At 45.8% G+C, this 21,136-nt stretch overlaps 1 protein-coding gene across 2 annotated transcripts in view; it reads right to left on the minus strand.

The window, feature by feature from the left end:
- The window catches only part of SPOCK2 (SPARC (osteonectin), cwcv and kazal like domains proteoglycan 2), a 57,888-nt gene that overhangs the window by 25,740 nt on the left and 11,012 nt on the right, over positions 1-21,136 (minus strand). For both annotated transcript variants that reach the window (XM_006122773.4, XM_075935001.1), the window contains exon 2: positions 3,718-3,763. In XM_006122773.4, coding sequence (XP_006122835.1) covers positions 3,718-3,763 — 46 coding nt within the window. The remainder of the gene's footprint in view (positions 1-3,717; positions 3,764-21,136) is intronic.

The following is a 21,136-nucleotide window of genomic DNA, read 5'->3' on the forward strand; positions in this document are numbered from 1 at the left end:
TAATTAGAAAAACCTTGACAATAGTTAGGCAGCTGTTCTCAGACCTCTGCCTATCATGCTGACCAATATTGTCTCATTGTTTTCTTGTACTCCCCCATCCATCTGGCTGTATCCATCTGTTCTTCCCTGTCTTGTACTTGGATTGCAAATTCTTTGCAGCAGGGACCTTCTTTTTGTCCTGTGTTTGTACAGTACCTACTATGAGTTAACATTTAGAAGGTGCTAAGTAGAACTAACAACATAGAGAGAGTGTGTCAACAACACGGCATGTATTTATTTGCTCAGATTCTGAATTGTGAAAAATACCAGCTCCCTGGGGTCCTATCTATTGAATAAGAAGTGAGTTTGCCGAGAACAGACATTAGTCATTGATGAACTCCCGGGGCTCACAGATGCTGTTTTATTGCTGGGGCATCGCTCAGAGGGATTCAGCTTGAATCACAGCAGGCCCATGCTCAGGCAAAATAAAAGACCAGACATCCAACTTTTCCAAATCAGGACATGATGGAGAACACAATAAAAGCAAACAAAACACAAAACCACAAATTCATCTATGTCTATTACAGACGATCACATCTACTAAGGAACAGGAGGACCAGCTTCTTCTGCGCTTAAATATAATGTGTAGGAAAAAGAGCAGCATGATTTCAAACGAGTGGCATATGCCGGAGATCTTGCGCTGACAGCACCAAAACACCCTGGCTAGGTCTACACTCACGGCTTCTTGCGCCAGAAATATGCAAATGAGGCTAAGTGTGGAATATCGCCGAGCCTCATTTGCATACCTAATGAGCCACCATTTTTGCAGAAGAGGCTCTTGCGCCAGAAGGAGCTGTCTACACTGCCCCTTCTTGCGCAATGCCGTTATTCCTGAAAATAATCGGCGTAGTGGCATTGCGCAAGAGGGTTTTTCTTGCACAAGAAGGAGCAGTGTAGACAGCTTCTTCTGGCGCAAGAGCCTCTACTGCAAAAATGGTGGCTCATTAGGTATGCAAATGAGGCTCGGCGATATTCCACGCTTAGCCTCATTTGCATATTTCTGGCGCAAGAAGCCGCGAGTGTAGACATAGCCCCTTGGTATTCCTACATATTACAAAGGACAATTTTCTAACTCAATAAGTAGTGTCTCCAACACAGGGAATTCTATATTAGATCTCATCTTGAAAGATAGAGGAACTGATCGCAGAACTAAAAATTAATGGCAGTTTAAATACAAGTGATCATGATTTGATCACATTTGTAATGCTCAAACAGAACACTATTCAGACGTACTGCTTTAAAGGCCCAATTTTAAAAAGCTGAAAATGATTGTGTACTAAATCAGCAGGAAGAAAGAATGTAATCAAATCATGGGAATAATCATTCAGAAATGTTTAATGATACTTTACTGAAATGCCCAAAAAAACAGTATCAGAGGAGAAGGCTGCATTGGTTCAAAAACCAACTCAGTTCAGAGAGGAAGAGAAGGCTAGAAAAAACAAAAATATATATAATACAAATGGAAGAAAAGGGATTTGGTAGAAATACATATACATTAAAAGCTAAGAGTTATAGAAAACGGACAAGGAAAGCAAAAGAACGCATGGAGAAATCTATGTGATCTTTGGATGCATACACATCAAAGCTGAGTAGGAGTGGAGAGGTTACTTTCTCTCTCTATTTTTGGCACTCGTGCTAGCATTGTTGGAATATTATATTTAGTTTTGTGTTAGATTAATAGGTGGCTTGGATACAGTCTATGAGTACCCACATGGAGAGCAAATATTTGATCATGGGTTCTTTAGTCTAGCAGAGAAGGCGTAACATGATCCAATGTCTAGAAGTTGAAACTAGACAAATTCAGACTGGAAGCAAGGGTTACATTTATAAGGTTCATGGTGGATTCACCATCGCTGGTGATTTTAGATTGACACTGTATTTTTTTCTAAAAGATCTGCTCTGGGAATTATTTTGGGAAAGTTCTGAGGAGCCTGTAGAAAGTAAAGTTAGAAGAACACAGCAGTGGCCTTGGAATCTATGAATCTATAAATGAAGCAGAACTAATTTCTGCCATGCTTCTCCTTTCCATCCAATTTGATAAAACTGCACTTTGGGAGCCAATTCAAGCATTGCAAAGAAACAAGTATAAAATCTTTGTAATGTTTCACATGCTGGGACTCAGATGCTGTCCGACCTTCTAAGAACACAATCCCACACTACCTAGAGAACCTCCTTGTGGGCAGATGACCAGTTGGAACAGGCTGCTATCAAACTGTTTCTGACTCTAGCAGAGGACAGGAGAGGCTGAGGGATTTGGGCTTGTTTAGTCTGCAGAAGAGAAGAATAAGGGGATTTGATAGCAGCCTTCAACTTCCTGAAAGGAGGTTCCAAAGAGGATGGAGAAAGGCTGTTCTCAGTAGTGACAAATGGCAAAACAAGGAGCAATGGTCTCAAGTTACAGTGGGGGAGGTCTAGGTTGGATATTAGGAAAAACTATTTCACTAGGAGGGTGGTAAAGCACTGGAATGGGTTACCTAGGGAGATGGTGGAATCTCCATCCCTAGAGGTTTTTAAGTCTCGGCTTGACAAAGCCCTGGTTGATTTAGTTGGGATTGGTCCTGCTTTGGGCAGGGGGCTGGACTTGATGACCTCCCGAGGTCTCTTCCAGCCCTAGGATTCTGTGACTCTAGCAGATGCCTTGTGCTTCAAAGCCCTTCAGAGTGAGTGTGGACGGTGTTCCATAATAGCACACAGCACACCCAGCCCTGGCTGAAGGCATAGCAACGGGGCAATGGTATATCTCTAGCAGGATGGGCCAGTATCCTGCAGCCAATGCAGGCATCATGCCCAAATGGGAACAATGTTCACGTACTTGTTAGGAGTGCTGTAAAACCGTGCAGAGGGTTAGGGGACAGGAGGATCAACACTCGCAGAACATGATCATTTATTTAAAAGGGCAGTGGATGGTTCATAGACTATCCAGAGATGCATCCTATTCTGATTCAGTTTAGCCTGTGGGTCATATTTCCTAAGTGGATTTCTTCATTCATTTGTATGGTTAGTGATAGCTTCATAAAGACAGGATCATTGCTTCTTCAAGTACATTGCCTCTGGACCTGAAACAAGAATCGCAACGCTAGCCTGTTTCCATAGCAATTCACTGCAGAGTCAAAATAAGGATTTTGACTTCAACTGGGAAAATCAACAACAGAAGCAAATGCAAACAAAACCACACCGCCCTTAGCATTTATATAGTGTCTTTACAAGAGTTGCCAAGGGGGACTGTGTGATCCGACACTGAAGTACAGTAAACACAGACCTGGGCCACAGCTGCTGCAGCACACAGCATCCCTTCCCAAACCTGCTGCACTTCTGTGCAAAAGGGTATCTGTCTGGAAGGTCAGGGAGAATACAGGCAGAATTTACTCAAGCTGGAATTTAGCCAGGAGACTGATTCTTAGTAAAGTGGAATGAGATCTTTAATGGCCACAGTGATCAAGACCTCAGTTTAAATCTCATCCAACAGAGAGCACCTCCCATTGTCCCTTCTCTGACTGGTGGGGCTCAGAGGAAAAAGCACCTCCTTGCTGGGTTTCCTCAGGGTACAAATGTTCTGTGTCCACATAAGCATCAAGTAATTGGTCCAGAATATGCCTCAAAGAGCTGCAAGTTCTACAAGAACCTTTCCCCCCCAAAATCAGCAGCTCTTTAAAAAGTGAGCACCAGAAATAAAGTTACCTTCATCAACTGGCTGATTATCTTCCCAGCTCTTGATATAGTCATCCTAGTGAGGGAGAGAGAGAAGAGCTAAATCAACAGAACATACACGAACCTGATCAATGTTTAAAGATCACACTTGTCCAGGAATGTAATGACAGTGTGTGCCTTCTTCATGGCTGGGGCTCTAGCAGAGGGCCACACACGTGGTTACAAAGACAATGCAAAGATTCATAACATGTTTATTTATTCTGTGCATTCTGCATTGCTGGCAAAGGGAATTTGGTCCTCTTGGAGACCAAAAGCATTGTGCATGCGCACGCACACACGCACGCACATGCCTCTGCTAACATTCCTGACCTGTAACACACAGAACCCTGCTTGCCTCATGTCCATGGAGCTCTGCAGATCCACTGCTCAAGAGTGACGTTTTCAGGCATTCCTGTATCTAGCTGCTCACAGAACTGCGCAGATGGGCAATGCAGAGGAACGGCAAGATGTGCATGCTCATGCCCTCAACATCAAAGCCCAGCTGCTAAATCCAATTCCAGGATTGCACTTGCCATGGTCGTTGGTGTATGCATGTAATGTGAACCCCACAAATAGGAAACCTGAAGAACAGAACTTCTCTCATTGCCAAGATGTGCAAATTTTGTTTCAGCACCTGGGAGGCAGAAGTTGCCTGCAAATGGGGGTTGTGGTGAAGCAATCAGTGAAGACCTGCAGAGTATCTGCATTTTCCCCATTCACCTAGTGCATTTCCACAAACATATTCAACAGGGGGCATCTACAGTTTAGAACACTGGAGACTTGCTGCCCTAATCTCCTTTGTGCAGGGGCATGCACACTTTTGCAGCAGTACACTGCTTGCTGCCACAGCATCACTGCACTGCAAGGGGCCATCGGGTCATGGCTTGGAGGTGGCAGGAAAAGTGATCTGCCTCTCAGATGCTGGCACAGCTGTTGAAATGTCAGCATACTGGCTGGCTATGCACTATATCCTCTTTCTTAAGGAGCTGAACGTTTCCTTGAGAAGGAAAAACACAAGTCCTTTGTCTCAGACTCCCTCATCCTGAAAAATGATTGATCATTTATAATGGCTCGGCACAGAGGTCCCTCACTGCTTCTCCACACTCCTCAGCCCATCCGTGACAGCAACCTCCATACACACCAAACGAAAGGGCAGGAGTAGACTCTTTCCACAGATTTCTATGGAAAAGTAACACTATTGTTCAGGTGAAAAAATGGAGAATAAGAGATAAAAGTCAAATGTGCAATTTAAAAAAAAGAAAATTAAAGGAATTAAGCCAGATCCAGTGGGTCTAAAGTTCATGTTTTGTGAGTTGCAAAGCATAGGGCAGAGAGATCAAGTGACTTGCCTAGTGACTCACAGCAAGTCAGAAGTTCTTGGAATAGAACCCAGGAGTCCTCACCAGGAGCACCACTTGGAGCGGTGGGGTGTGCCTGTGCTTGGTGAAGGGGGAACAGGCCTTACCAGATTACCTGAGTCTCAAAGTGAAAATGCTGGGCAGGGAGGATGCGTTTTTGCACCATCCCTCTAATCAGCATCAGCGCTCTCTGGTGGCCAGACGTGGCTCTTCAGGCTGGACAGGCGCCTGGGGCTGAGCCAGCCTGGCCCTGCCTCATACCACCTCAGACATGATTACCAGGAAGTTCTGGCAGAGTTCAGGCTCCTGGCGAGACCTGCATAGGCTGCACAGTTTTAAAAAAGGCCTGGGAGTGGCAACACTGTTTCCAAAACCAGCACTACCCCTCCTAGAACCGGCACCTCCAGAGCCAGCTTCGGAGTATTCCCCTCCCTCACAGGCAGTGTGTGGGAGCCCAATAGAGGCAGTGCCATCCCTGATGACTGGCAGTGGAACAAAGACCTGCTGGCTCAGTACTGCACTGCCACTGAGGCTACCGCAGTACTGTGCTGCGGAAGAAAATTTTACCTGTGCCAGGACTGAAGAGGCTTTTCCCCCTGCCTTGTGGTGCCCCTGCTCTAACCACACTGCTCTCCCTGCTGTGAAAAGCTTAAACCTCTCAAACCTCCCCTTTTTTGTCAAGAGTCTCCACATTTGGAAGGTTACCCACAGTTAACAGCCCCACCACAATCACTGGAGCAGTTCTCTTTTAACAACGGTAAACAATAGGTGGCCCGTGGCCCGAATCCACACCCTCCAATGCTTTTGAATAGACTTCAAAATCTTTTTATTTATTTATTACCATTATTATTGTTTTTGTATTATTTTCTCTGGAAACTGGATGTTGGCTATACCTTGAACAAGAAATTTGGACTTTGACAAAAATAATTGATTACCCTTGGCTTTTATGCGTTTTATACACAGAATCAAAGGCAGAGAATAAAAAAAATTAAGAGAAGGGAGGGGGTTAACAGTAAAAATTTCGGGATGTTAAGGAGTGGGTATTTCACTAGTAGTGTAGTCGATAACATTTTTATCGACTACACAATTAGCTGATAAGGGAAAGTGCTCAGTCCTGGCTCGCGCTGGGTCTGGGAGCTACCCCCACTGCATCTCTGCAGTTTAAATGTAATAAAAGCCGGAGGGCAGGCATTTAAACTGCAGAGCTGCAGCGGGGGTAGGTCCTGGACCCAGTGCGAGCCAAGACTAAACCGGGCTTACTCAGTCCCAGCTCGTGCTGGGACCTCTGGCGGACAGGGACTGCTACCACAGCAGCCTGGGCCTGCTGTGGGCCGAGGCTGCTTTGAGGCAGCTTCCACTTGCCCCCTTGCCCTTCCCTCCCCACGCACACACTACTGCCTCTGATAGAGGCAGCAGCACAGAGCGGGACAAGCAGCACCGCTGAGAAAGTGCTGGTGGGAACTGGCTTTTAAGCCGGCTCCCCCCAGCACCAGCTCCTGCTTCCACCACTTGCTGCCTCATATCAGAGACAGCAACAGGGGAGGGGAGAAATATGAACAGTCAACTCAACTACTTGCTTACATCCCTAAAATGAATCCAGGCTCTGGAGGAGTGTACAGATATGCAGTTCATTTCAAGATCCATGCTAGAACAGGCTTCTCCTTGCAAGTTTCTTACTTTTGCAATCCATGAACAAACATTCTTATAACTCTCTGAAGTGCCCTGATAGCCTGTGTTAATTTATAGCAGATAACATGCCCCATGCCCTTTGAACAATAATGTTATTGACGATCTTCTCCAGAAAGGAAACTCAGATGCTGATACTAGGGGCTTGCTGCCTTGCAGAAATCTCTTCCTTGAGAGGTCTGTCTTGAACTGTCTGGGCTTATTTACGTTATTAACAATTTGAGGCAGGAATGGGGTCTTCCTAGACTTTCATACTATGATAGGTCGATGCTTAACATATAACCACCACCGTCTCTGATAAACACTGGCTCTATTCCTCTAGCTTGTGGCAATGACTATGTACACAGTGCCTCAAGATGAAATTCATCGCTGCACAGAGGGCCATAATGAGGCTTGTGCATCATTTCATCCCCATTTAAAGTGCCCCCTGCATGGGGGTCAATATGAGTATGGAAGCATGTACTGGCACACACTCACATATGTCCACACAGCCACATAGAGAGCCTAGTGCAGATACAAAATCTGTATCCGCATCCGATCCATGATCCACAAAAATGGTTCACGGATCTCTGTGGATTTGCATGGCTCTACACATATACACTCACTCTGGCCATACTTCATGTAACATGCAACTGTTCAAATTAACTCAAAATATTCTCCTGATAAACTAAAACTGGAGGGAGGGAGAACACAGGGAAGATGACACAGATGCCATGTAAAGATTAAATTGAAACCAGATTTAAAAAGAAAAATCAATACTAACCTCCACCTCCTGGGAATGCAGCCCACAGCAGAAGGGTAGGAGAAAAAACAAAAGGGGAGAGAGAAAAGAACACACATGAAATATACCGACATTGCCAGAACTCAGGCTGCAAGCAAGGGCTGGATCTGTGATCACACAGACGGTATTTCTTTGTTTAAATTCCGTGAAATGTCATAATTCATTTCCGCCAAGTGATGTGTTTTTATAAAGACTCCCCCAGTGCATCTTTTCTTGCTTTCCTAATTTGCATTTATCAAGTCATACTTCTGTCACAATGGCAACAATGGAATTTGATTGCAAGGGGCAAAAAATAAGGCAAATGCTGATAATTCAGGGCTTTGTGTAAGCTGCAGTACTGTTCCCAACACTTCTTGGTTAGCCCTGGGACAGAAACAGTGATGTCTCAGCTGATGGATGTAATGTTTCAGACAGCAGAGTTCAGAGTAATACAAGCACCTTTGAATTGTTCTGCAATCTCTTCAATAAAACTTTAACCAAAAAATGATGGTTTATTTGCAGCAATGAAATCCTGACTGCTCTCTTGTTAGCCAACTCCCTTCTCCTATACCCAGGAAGGGACATTTTAGAGCATGGGAGGGAGGAGGGAACAGTATCATTTGAGGTTTGGAAGTGACCAATATTGTATTGCAAAAGACTTTACTGATTTACGCCAAAGTACTGCTGCCCCAGGATGTTATTTGGCTCCTGGTGAAATGGATGTCCCTGCCCCTTTGGTCCCAGCTGTTCCCTTCAGTTCACCATCCACAGCTCTAGTGTTAATCTTCCTTTCTGACATATCCAGATACCAGCCACACCACATGCCATATCGGCAGCTGCCGCTCAGCTCTGGAGAAGAGCTGGCTCCTATGCAGGCTTCACATTTGTTCCAAAGAAAGCCAAGAGAATTCCAACATTTCTACACTATGTACTTGGGGGATGCTCCCCTCTCACAGAGCCTCCGAGCAAGGGGCCGATCCTAGAGAAGCTCGTGCTAATGTACTTGGCCAGGGCTGAGGAAACTGAGGCTGTGCTAAGCCAGGGTGTCCTGCAATTCCAGCCTTTGAAGATTCGCAGACTGGCAACAACATATTCCCTAGATGCAACTATCCGTCAGCTGTTTCTAAAGGAGAGATTAGGTGTAGGTCCTTTGCTCAGCCCATCTCAGGGACACACACATCCCTAGTGAGCCATGAACCACCACACAGGTATATCACACAGGCCACTTCCTGAGCTGCCCTCATGTCGAATGATGCAGTTGGGCCCTTCAAGAATACTGTAGCTATCAGGAGCAGGCTGTCACGTAGGGCTTCTCATTACTGCTTCAAACCCCAGATCCAGGGGTTTTGCCAGGCAAACTGGCAAATGTCTATCACAGCCACCAAGTGCTTCCCTTCCCCCTACACAGTGCTCCCTTAATGTCTGTCTGGCCAAGTCAGCCCTGCTATTTTCCCCACCGCTTGAAGGGTCTAATATATTGTGATAAGACCTGGAAGAACTCAGTATAAAATTCAGGTGCTATATAAGTCAGCTTTGTGCAGTGCAAGGCTCACAAATGCTTGCATCACATACCTTTAGAACTGTTTTATTTTTTTAAATCCTCTTTCCCTTCAGCCATTCTGCTAGTAGGATACTTGCATCTTACCAATGGCTTCATTTCCTCTCTTAGTAGGTTACAGGAGACTAGTGTGCCCCCTTTGCCTCCAGTAAACACACCTACACATGTGCACATTCACACACTGCTGTAATTAAACACACACACACTTCCTATCCCAGTTTTCTTTTCCTTGACTTTCAGATATGTTTTGATAGCCCACACAATGCACTGTTTCTCAGCACAAAACCTCAACCCTTTTGGATAACAGGACTTTGTTTTCTGAGAGGTTCAAAAAGAGGATTGCAGGAGCAAACAAAAAAAGGATTCCTTAAAAGGGGAAATCAGCATGGGCAGAGTGTTCCCACATGGGGTCCCAAATGCAGTAAGGTTTTTAAATTGCACTCTGTCTAGTGAAAACAGCAGCAGGCATACAATTTTTAGGGCACTTCCTAACAGGAACTCTGCCCCTTTGCTCAGTCTCTAAAAGAACCATTCACCTCTCCTCTTTCCTGCTTGGGGGACTCTCTTCCAAGCCTGCAAGCACCTCTTCAATGACTGACTTCTTCCTTTCCCAGTGTTTTTTATCTTCCTGGCCAAGCCTCAAACCACTTCTCCTCCTCTTCCTGATGCTGGCAGGTTTCAGCACAGCTGGAACCTTGGACTAAGAGATGGATTGACACAGTCATGCTGTGGTAGGCACAGAGGCACTGTGTCCCCCATCTGCCATTGGCACTCGTTGTGGGGGTGGCAATGCAGAGCAGAGATAGGACAAAACCAAAGCCTTTTCTGCTGAACACGCACTCTGGACTTCTAACCCTTGCACTCCCGCTGCGAGCTTGTCCAATGACCCCAATCAGCCGAGCACACACAGCCTAACAATGCCCCTCTCACCAAAGGAAATGCACATCATCCGACATGGCACACTGCCACCCGGCAGGAGCTCTGCCAAGCTAGCAAATGGACTTCTTTGAGAAGCCAGTGGATTGCTGCATTGTGAAGCCAGCTGCCCTCCCACGGTCACTCACAGAGGTGGGACTGGAAATGGCTCTCGGAAAGGCTGAATCAGCAGAAGCCTTTTTGGAAAAATATTTTGTCTCTGAGCCACTATTGATCAGTGTCCTGCACCAACACAGGAAGGCAAAAGTATGCAGCCAAGTGCAGGCTGAGTGCCATCTGCAGCACAGCAATGGCTGCAGTTCTGCCAAGGTAATGTGCTGCAAAGGCTGGCTTCATGGTTGCTGGGTTATCATGGGGGAAGACAAGGCACAAGTCCTCTTAAAAGCACCTCCTGTATGCTGACCAGCAGTGGGAAAACTCCTCAGATGTAAGCAGACCAGGACACTGGCCCAGAAAGCCTGACACAAAGCCTGACACAAACACTTTCCTATATTGGGGAGAGAGCTTCACCATTCTTTGAAGCATCAGGCATTGGCTTCTGCCAGAGAAAGGTTACTGGTTCATCAGGGCCTGTCATCTGAGTGGGTGTGGGTAATAAATTAATCAACAATCATTCATTAACACTCCAGGCACACCTTATGGGCGTTGTTCCACACCAAGCTTATTAGTGAATTGTTAAGAAGGAGAAAATGACAACCTGTGTTCTAATAGCAGAGAAAGAAACAGCCCTCACCCAGCTAGCCAGGATGAGATGGAGATGGGGAAGGTAGTACTCAGTCAGCTGCATGGAATGGGGAAGAAATGCTCACTTGCTGAGGCCAGAAAAGGGAGAGAATACAGAGCCTATCCTTTCCTAAAGTATCACTGAGCTGGCACTATCAGGGGAGCAAGAACTGTTTTGGGGGAACATTAAACAAACACAGCACATCTCACAGCTCCCTGCACTTAAACCCATTCTACACAGGTGTAACGTCACGTGAATTTCAGTGGAGTCAGTCCCAATTTACTCCTACACACAAGAGAAAAATCTGGGCTCTTGACCACTTTCCTCTCCTCTCCCTCTACCTATATAGCCTCCATCTACTCTCTGTCCCTCCATAGAATGTGGACAGTGTTGGTGCCAGGGTCTTCTCTGCAGCTCCAGATGTTGGGAGTGGCCTCCTGCAGTTCCACCTCTCCTTGACTCTCCTTCCCCATCTGGATATGAAATCCTGCATCTAATTTCTCTCTCTCCAACCTCAGAATCTCTCTGTCCCTTTGCTATTGGCCATTACACCTCTTTGCAGCTTTGTTATTTAACTCCGCAGATAACTTTAGGAAGCCTTTTGCACGGAAGATGCTATATGCAATAAAGCAGTACCATGGCATGTGCACATTGAAAAGTCCCGAAATCCAAGTCTCTTTCAAATACCATCACTGAGATCATGGCTGCAGGGGATTTAATTAGTCCCTGCCTAGTTCCTATGGAGGTTTATTTTCAGACTGCACAAGATTGTTTAAATAAAACCTGTGAGCCAGCACTTTTTGTTTGTGTCACATTCTATAGTAGGAGGTGAGGAAAATGATTGTTGTCAGTGCAGGTCACTGGAGAGAGAGGCTCCCTCAGGAGCGGAAAGCACAGAAAACAGACAGAGCCTGATCTTGTGGTATAGAAGGGAAGAATGGCACCAGAACAAAGGCTGTGGAGGGGATACTTGGAATACTCACTTCCTCCTCCAATCCTGAAGGTGCACAGTCAGGACCTCAGAAGAATTAAAGAAAAAATACCCAAAGGGCAAAATTAAAAAAACAAAACAAAACAAAAAACACACAACACACCACAAACACCTTGATTTGTTAGTACATAGCAAACTTCAAATGTTTCTGATGCTCTCTCATGTAAACAACATGGATTTTAGAAAACTATGTCCCATTTCAGAGAATGGGGAGCAAAATATTCCATCACAATAAGAGCTAGGGGAGAATAGAGGAAATTAGAGAGAAGAAATGGTGAATTGGAGATCAGAAGAGAGAAGATAAATAAGCAGAATAAGATGCTCCCTCACTGGCTGTGGACTTTCTCGTGCCAATGGATCTATCACATCCTAGGTCATGCCTAGGTCAATGTAGATATTGTTCTAGATGCATCGGTAGTGACATCACATCCAGCTGTGCACATGGCACACAGCAGCTGCCATTTATGTATGCTAGCTTCCAGAGCAGGCAGACATTGTAGGAGCATAGGCCAACTATCCACATGCATCAGACACAGAAATGTGGAAGGAGTCAGAAATCCACTCATCACCGCTCACGGCCCCATTATTTAGCCTCACTCCACAAGCGGCAGGCTGAGGGATACCCCCTCAGTAGCTGTTTTGCTGGACATTTTCTTGGTGATCCCGGTCAGAGTGGAAACAACAATCACACATCCAAGCTGGGATACATGATGAACTAACAGACCCTGCAGAGCTTTTGAGAACCTGGGCCAAGTAGCCATTAGCTTCCTCTATGTGAATTTTCCTTTACGGGGACATCAGAGAGAGAGCTCAGACAGGAAGCTCTGGCCTTGAGTTTCTTGAGAGTGGAAGCTAAAGGACACAGCACATACACTGTTGGGGGAGCCCTTTTCTAAGGAGTGTACCAGGCTTTCTGGGACAATCCCTTTACCTGCTAAGGACAGAATGGGAAAATGCCACTACACTGTCCAGCACCACGGAGGAGCTGTCCAGCGAGACGCCTCCTGAAGAGGAGCAGCCCCAGGACAGAATGGGAGGAGATTCTGGAAGGTGAGCTTGCTGTCACTTTTCTCAGCTCAGAAGAGTGCAGGGCGGGCAACAGAAGGAAAAAATGTTTTCTGGCAGATACCAACAGATGTGGTTAATTGCAACAGCCCATCTGTTCCCCAGGGACATGCTGTGCTTTACTATTCAGCAGAAGCTAGCAGCACGCAGACCAGGTGACAGAGCCAGTGCTGCAGGACCACAATGAAGCAGCTATTTGCTTGCATCCATTCCATTTTGTATTATTGATCCAAGATCAGCTCTGTCTCTGCCACTCTCCTGGCAGCTGAGCTACGTAGTGCCATTGGTAAAGCACACTCAGTAGTTCAGAGATCTGTGTGCTTTTATCAGACCATGAGCCATCTCGTGCGATGATGGGTTCTTGTGTGATTGCACTGCCTGAGTTGTCCTGCATTTCCTTTCAAGTGGTCTTAAAAGTTCTGCCATTTTTCTGTCAGAACATGCATTTATTATCCTCCAAGTCTTCTTAACAGCCACACATGGTGCTACCACAGCAGGGAGCCTGGATCAATAATGGCAGAGACCCTTTCACCGTCTAGTACCTGGTTCAAATCCAGTCCAATGCAATAGAGACCTACAGCGTACAACTGGCAGCTTACATGTTCTTTGTGAAATGACCATGTGGTACAAGACTAGTTCCTGATTCACAACCATCCAAGTCTTAAAGTGGTAGCCTCAGCAAAGAGATGGAAACTGAATGACCCTCTCACCCTCAGCAGTGGCACATTGGCAGGGCAGCTAATGGAGGAACAGAAAATTTCAGTCTCTTGTGACTGTCAGAACAGCACCTTTCACCAACATGTCTCCTCGACAGAGCTCTGCTGGTTACAGCACAGGAAGGGACATGGGCTACCATAATGGAACTAAAGTGTGAAAATCAAAGCTATCAAATGTTCAAAAGCAGCTGCTTGCTAGGCCAGGAGTCCTTTTTCCTGTCAGCAGCTACTATCCTTTTCCTTCCTTTTCCTGAACAAGGGCAGGAAACGCTCACCTCTCTTCTTTCAACATTCTCCTGACTGGCTGGGACTTCTTGAGGAAAGTGTTTAGTCTTTGGCCAAAGTAACAACCTGGCTTGACTTGTGGAGGCCTACCTGACATAACTCTCCTGCACCCCAACTTAGGAGGACCCCTTCCTGCTTGCAGACAGGGACTCCCAGTTTCTTTCCAGGCATCAGTCCACTGGATGGTCCTTGATTTGGTGTAATAAAAATGACAGTGGGTTCTGCCACACACGCCTCTCCAAATCAAACCGTTTCCATTATTACCCTGTTAAATTAAGTAAATGCCATCTTCTTGGGATTCTTTACATTTCATAAGACACTTAGCAGCTTTCAAGAACAGGGAAGACTGGCAGCTAGAGAACAGATGCACCGAAGAGGACCCTTAGTGCCTCATTTTTAATCCTGAGAAGATTTTTGCTGCAATTACTCAGACAGTAATTTAGCTATTATTCCGTGACATCTTGTAGATGCAAAGGCGCTTGACTTGCTCCCCCATATTGACTGGTCTAGGTGTGACCAAGTGTATTGCTTTGCCAGCACTCTTCACCTTTGTCTCCTCCTTTTTTCCTTTTCAGTGACTCCAACTCTCGGGGACACTCGTTGGGGGTTTAAGGAGGCAAGGGTGAAGTGGGGTGAGTCTAAACTAAACAGCAATTCTGGTGGGGAGCAGGGGTGGGTCTTACCAGATCAGCTACCAAGCCGTGAAGTTGAATTGCTGAGTGTGGTTAGTGCTTTCTGTGCCAGCCACATACTCAGCATTAGTGCCCCCCGGTTGCCAGGCTGGACACTTGGGACTGAGCCTGCTCTGCCCATGTGTTACTAGGAAGCAGTGGTAGAGCTCAGGCTCCTGAGTGGGGCCTGCACAGTCAAAAAAGGCATAAGAGTAGCAATGCTGTTGCCAGGCTATCACCACCTCTCCCCGAACCTGCACCCACAGAGTCACCTCCTGGCTGCCACGCCCCCAACCCACACACACACAATGCCAGCTCCTCGACCCCCTCCTCCCTCTTCGGCAGCCCGTGGGGAACCCAGGAGAGACAGCACCACCTCTGCCAGCTGGCAGCAGCTGCAGCCCCAGCCCTTCTGTCTCTGCCATTCTCTATGGCCGTGGCATCCAACCAGTTCTGAAGCAGTGGCCACTAGAGTGGCTTCTGCTATAGTGAACTGGCCACATTCAACCAACCAAATAGCCACATGTGGCTAGCATGCTGGACACCATGACTCTATGGGCATGGGGAGACCACCTGCTGGGTTGGCACTACACTGCCTCCGAGGCTGCAGCAGCAGCACTATCAGCTGAGGAACAAAATTTTACCAAATATATTCGGAATTGGGGGAATGGGTGGGGGCTTCGCCTTTCTCTGCTCCCATGTTATGGCATTCCTGGTACTACATTTCTGTTCTCTCTCCTGCTAACAGTGCAGCCGCTCTTCCTGGCCAGGTCATTTACCCTTTGATAGAGCCTAATATAGACAGACGAGGTAACCATGCAACAATATTGGCCTCCCTGGAGCTCTAGTAGCCTCTGGTTACATAACATCTTCAAGCAACGTGGACAGCAGGCACTCCCAGGACGGCTAGCACTGACAGCAGTTGCTGCCACAGGCTTGCTTGCTGTCAAAATTCACAACATATGTATGTTGCTGGCAGTTCACCCTTTTCCCCACCATTGCAAATTGGAAGCCAAAGTTGTGCCAGTGCAGATCAAACATGTGCACAGTAGGCGCCAAGCTCTCACATACAACACCTGACATTTCTGCAGCACCTTTCATCCCAAAGGACCTTAAAGTGCCTCACATGCTCCATGCACTTTACCCACCACTTAACTGCAGCTTTCAGTCGGCTAGAAACATGCCAGGCAGATTGCATCAGCAGCAATGTACAAATGTTTATGGTTTTAGCTGCTCCTCTTCTTATATCAGGAGATTGGAAGAGAGGGTGACAAGGGAATGAAAATTCCATCCAGTCTAGGCACCTACAGAGGGAGTCTGAGAATAGGTTAGTAGAACCTACAATATAAAATCACCATTATCCTTTTTAAAAGAAAGGTTGGGCTCATTTTTAATCCCTTTTTTATTTGCACTTCTAAGGAGGTAAAAAGCCATTTTGCAGAAGAGCAGAAAACTCAACCCCTTTCTGACAGGATAAACAGTCTTGATCTGGAAAGCAACAATTACATTTAAGGTTAAATCAAAGATGTATGTATTGTGGTGCTGACTAGGACTGTAGAGAAATCAGCAGCTGTATTGTGCTGGTAAAGAATAGCTCTGTATTGATTGACTGCAGCTCAGTCACAAGGAGAGACACGCCTTTGATGTATTCATTTTTCTGGTTATCAACTTGAAACAAACATTCCAAAATTCAAATCTGCTGCTACCACTCTTGCTGTCCACAAGATTAAGGATAGGAAAACACCACCAGGCATACAAAGAAAGGCATAAGACAAAATTTTTTGCAATTTGCTCAGCTTCTTTCCCTTCACCTTTGCAAGGGGAAAACTGCTGGGCTGTTGCTCTCAATTGCCAGCTAATTGCTAGACACTCAAGATACTCAGAAATGCAATGAGAAATGTTTCAGAAATAATTATCAGGGGGCTAGCCATGTTAGTCTGTTTCAACAAAAACAATGAGGAGCCCTGTGACACCTTCAAGATAAACAAATTTGGACAAATAGTTATTTAATTTACACACTTGGTCTGACTGGATGGGAGTCTTGGGGTATCCAAAAGTCATTAGTGGTGCTCAGTACTACAGTAAGTCATGGATTCTTCCACCTGGCTGCAGCATGATGTGCACCAGATACATCTCCTCTGCAGGTGTGCTTCCAGATGGAAAGAGGGAGGCTGGCAAAGGAGTTGACTGATAGACGTAGGGTGTTGTGTTATACTGAATACTCAGTATCCGTGACATTGGCACAGTCAGCTTGGAAATCAGCTCTGTTGCTGGTTAGTCAGAAGGAAAATAGTCTGGCAGTCAACTGGTGTCAATTAGCTTTTAATCCACAGGCCTCAGAAGCAGCCTAACATCTGGGTGCATAATCGCATACCAGAGCGGTCTTGCTCATGCTGAGATCATAAGACTACTGACATGCTTTATTTTTCCCTCCTGCTCACCAGATATATTTCAAAATAATAGCAGCAGAGCTCCTAAGTAAAAAAAATGGAGCAGTTTGAGGACTGGATGGTGCAAAGATCAGTAATGAGAAACAGAGCCTCTCTCCTTGCTCAGCTGAATCTCCAATCATGGCCAGATCGGTAATGACAGAAAGTCATTAATAACAGAAGTCCGTTAGTGGCCTGTTTATTACTAGCCGGTAGCTCTCTCCAATTTCTGATGGACAGCCACAGTCATTAGATAGATGAGATCACAACTGGTAGCCCTTGGGCAGCCTCAGCACAGGTACTATGGGAACTCAGTGGGCCGGATAGCTGAACTACTCACTTTACAGGTAATCTAGCTAACACAGGTCTGAGGTATGTGGTGGGAGGGCAGGAGAGGGAGATAGACCCTGCATTAGAAGTGCCCCTGGATTATCCACTGTATAAATGAATGGGCCAGGGCTTCCCAATGTTTTCAGGCAACTGTCCAAATATACAGCAAAAGTTTTGGGCTGGCATCAGACAATGACTGCTGGCGCCTCTCACCATTTGTGGGGTTTGTAACAGTCTATCATGGTACATGACTCAAAGGGTAGGAGCCAGGAGCAATACACCAGGCCCCAGCACAGAAGATCATCACTGATGTAGGAATCTAGGGTATTATTCACAAAGGCCTGAATTACCAGCTCTGCTGATACACACCCGATAAGAGGATTTAGGCCACCAGGGATATCAATCCAGCATTGTCAAAAGAGTACCAGGTTCACTTATATCCATACACGTAGGGAACAGGACCAGCTATTGATTCTGTTGGCTGGCTGATCATCTGCATGAGATTTAAAAAGAACAGCAGATAAGCCCAGGACAGAGGTGAAAAGTAGAGACGTTCATTAATTTCATTACAGTCGCGCAAAAAGCTCTGCACTACATTAGATAATGAGGCTGACACATCATGCAAGGCACTTTCTAGTCCTGTTCTTTTTTTTAAAAAGTCAGGTTTGTTGGGTCTCTCTCCAAAGTTCCACACACACACTTCTCTAAACAGTACAACAGGGTGTCTGCAACCTCCCTGCATGGAAAGCATCAACACAGCAGCAACTCATTGGGGCAAAGCGGATCTTCTTTCTCTGTTCTCTCTTGCGCTCAGTTACTGCATAGCTGAAAAAGTGCTTGTTCATTCTGGCCCCTGGGAAGAACTATGGATTAGGTGCCCTGGCAACACAATGATGGGGCAAAAATCTCCAAAGAATCATTAAACAACCTTAACAGTAATAAAAAAGGACAGCAATGGATATTAACACGCAGCATGGCATAGAAGGGGCTCCAAGCATCCAAAGGAAAAACCATTTTAAGTTTGGTTCATGCTGGCTTTTCAGGGAAAGACTTTTAGAAATTCTGTCAAGTTCTGTGTAAGAGGAAAGCCGACAGCTTATTAATTCTGATACACAAAGTGCATCCTGGAACAGCAAACACCACCTGAGTGAAAGGAATATTTGGGAAGAGAGAGATTTTAAAGGGACAAAGAAAGTAAATAAAGAAAAGGAAGAGAAAAAAGTGAAAAATAAATTAAGTGATTTAAAAAAGGGAAGAGAGTGATGTCTGATGCGAAGGACATGCCAGGCACAGATAAGAGTAAAAAACAAAAGGAAAAAAATAACAAAACACATAACCCCCAAGTATCTGGGAAGCCAAGAGCAAAGAAAGAGCAAAACTCAGGGCAGCACAGACTGACTGCATTAGCTTCTGTGGGCCAGATGCAATTCAGTGAAAGTCATAATTGCTGCCTGGTCTGTGCTCGCAGCCCATGCACTCTGCTTGAGTGAGGTCACTGTGCTCTGCATATCCATTACAGCAGCACTCAGGCACATTAGGGGAAATGTGAAGACAGTGACTTTGAGAAGCAAGGTGCATTGCATCTCTCAGTGATGCCCAGACACACAGTGAAAGCCTGACCGGGACTATTCCTATGGATGAGGGGAGGGAAAAGAAATGGAAACAGAAAAGATGAGCAGAAATCTCAACCGAGCCACAGTGGTTGATAATTGCTGTAACATACAATACATGTCAGTGCACTGCCTGAGAACAGGAGCTGTCTTCTAAATGGAGAAAAGACGACAGCGATGGCTTTTAAAATGAGACTCAACAGCGCAGTGGGCTGTGCTGACAAGTCACATGGCTCCGTTCCCTCTGGCGAAATACGTTCACATTGGCAACAGTGGGTCCGATATTCGGAGGTGCTGAGCAGCTGCAGCTCTCAGGAAGCAGCTGGTCCCTTGCATTTCTGGTCAGAAATAATTCTGCAAGACAAGTCATGGCAACAGAGGGATGGGATGAAGGGATAGCCAGGTCTGTATTTCTTATCCCTTTCATTGTATTGCCATGGACGTTTGCATGAAAACTGTGTCTATTTCTAAGGTCACTGCAAGCCTCCCATGACACTCCTTTCAGTCACTCTGTGCCTCAATTTACCCAGCTTCCCTTATTTACAGAAAGTTCTTTGGAGAGATGGGCAGGAACTAGATTCCATGAAAATTTAGAGATTCTGAAAAAGGTTTTATTCTGAACCAGAACAAGAACAACTCTAAACATTTTTATGGGAGAAAAAAAAAAGCAAGAAAAATTCCATTTCTGGAGACTGAAAATGGAATTTGTCCACTTGCAGGCTCCTAGCCTAAACAGCAGGTGACTTGGCTCCCCAGCTGGCTAGCTTCCCAGGTTCCTTCTAGGCAGGCGGCCAGACGGGCTGGATGTTGGCATCCTGACAGTCCACCAGGTAGACTGCCAGGGATCCACGGAGTACCAAGTAGGTAGATGGGGAGCCAAGGATACTGAGAGCTGGCCAGATGCAGTGTTTGGGAGCCTGAAGAGCTTGCTGGCTGGGCAGCCTGGCGAGCTTGCTGGCTGGGCAGCCTGGCAGGCAAACATCCCACAAAGCCAGGCCACTCATCTGCTGGGCAGACAGAGAACTGAGCAGCCCAGGGAGCCTATCTGCGAGTCACTTGGATGGTGGGATGGCAAGAAACCTGTCAGGCAGAATGGTTTTATCAAAAGTTGACAACCACAGGCTGCCTTGAAACATTTTGCTTTTGTGAAATCAGCATTTTCCAATGGAAAACTGTTCCAACAGAAAAAACATGTGACCAGTTCTGGTTATTAGTAGAGCCCTGTAAATCTGCAGATATCCACATATCCACAGACCATGTTTGCAGATCACACACAAATACAAATTTTGTATCCACCCAAGGCTCTAGTTGTTAGGTTTTATCATCATCATCATCATCATCTGTGAATGCTTGGAAATCCTTGGATGAAAGATGCCATAGCAAAGCATAATATTATTTCCATAGTTATGGTTTAGTACTTGTGTAAGTTACTGTACTTGGTTTCCCAGCCCAGGTATGCCAGGCAGTCTGTGCTTAGCTGTACATTGTAGTTAAGAGAGACAGAACCACGAGCTTCTAGTGCTGAATATGGACCAGTTGATCTTTTACCTTTGCTATATTAACATATCAGAGAATGGATTTGCTTAATCTCTTTGCATCTCCCCTCCCTATACCTAAACTGGGGATAAGAACATGCCTATTCCTCATTTTTTGTCTATTTTGTCTTTTTTTAGATTGCAAACTCTTTGGAACAGTGATGATCTTGTATTTGCATGGACAGTGTCTGGCACAATGGGACTCCAAGCATGGAAGGGACCTCTAGGTTCTATGCTAATGCAAATAAATACCAAGTACTCTTTATATGCAGCATATTTACAACCTTATAAAAGGGGATGACCTGCTTTTAACAGCCACACATTGTGATGCTTTTTCTCAGTCTTGGGCAGCCTCACAATACAACATCCCAAACTTGGGGTGTCCCATAAGCTACTCAAGAAGACGGAAGAATAGAGCAAACATGAACCCAACATAAGCAGCGTCCTTGGCCAAGGCAGATTCAGGACAGAAGTTAGCCAATTGTCTATTAACAAGCAGGCTAAATAAGGGTATGTCTACACTACCCCGCTAGTGCGAACTAGCGGGGTAATGTATGCATACTGAACGTGCAAATGAAGCCCGGGATTTGAATTTCCCGGGCTTTATTTGCATAAGCCGGCCGGCGCCATTTTTAAATGCCGACTTGTTCGAACCCCGTGCCGCGCGGCTACACGCGGCACGGGCTAGATAGTTCGGACTAGCAAGCCATTCCGAACTATCTGTACGCCTCATTCCACGAGGAATGGCTTGCTAGT

The sequence above is a fragment of the Pelodiscus sinensis genome, chromosome 8 (assembly GCF_049634645.1).
Source record: "Pelodiscus sinensis isolate JC-2024 chromosome 8, ASM4963464v1, whole genome shotgun sequence".
Classification (NCBI taxonomy): domain Eukaryota; kingdom Metazoa; phylum Chordata; order Testudines; family Trionychidae; genus Pelodiscus; species Pelodiscus sinensis.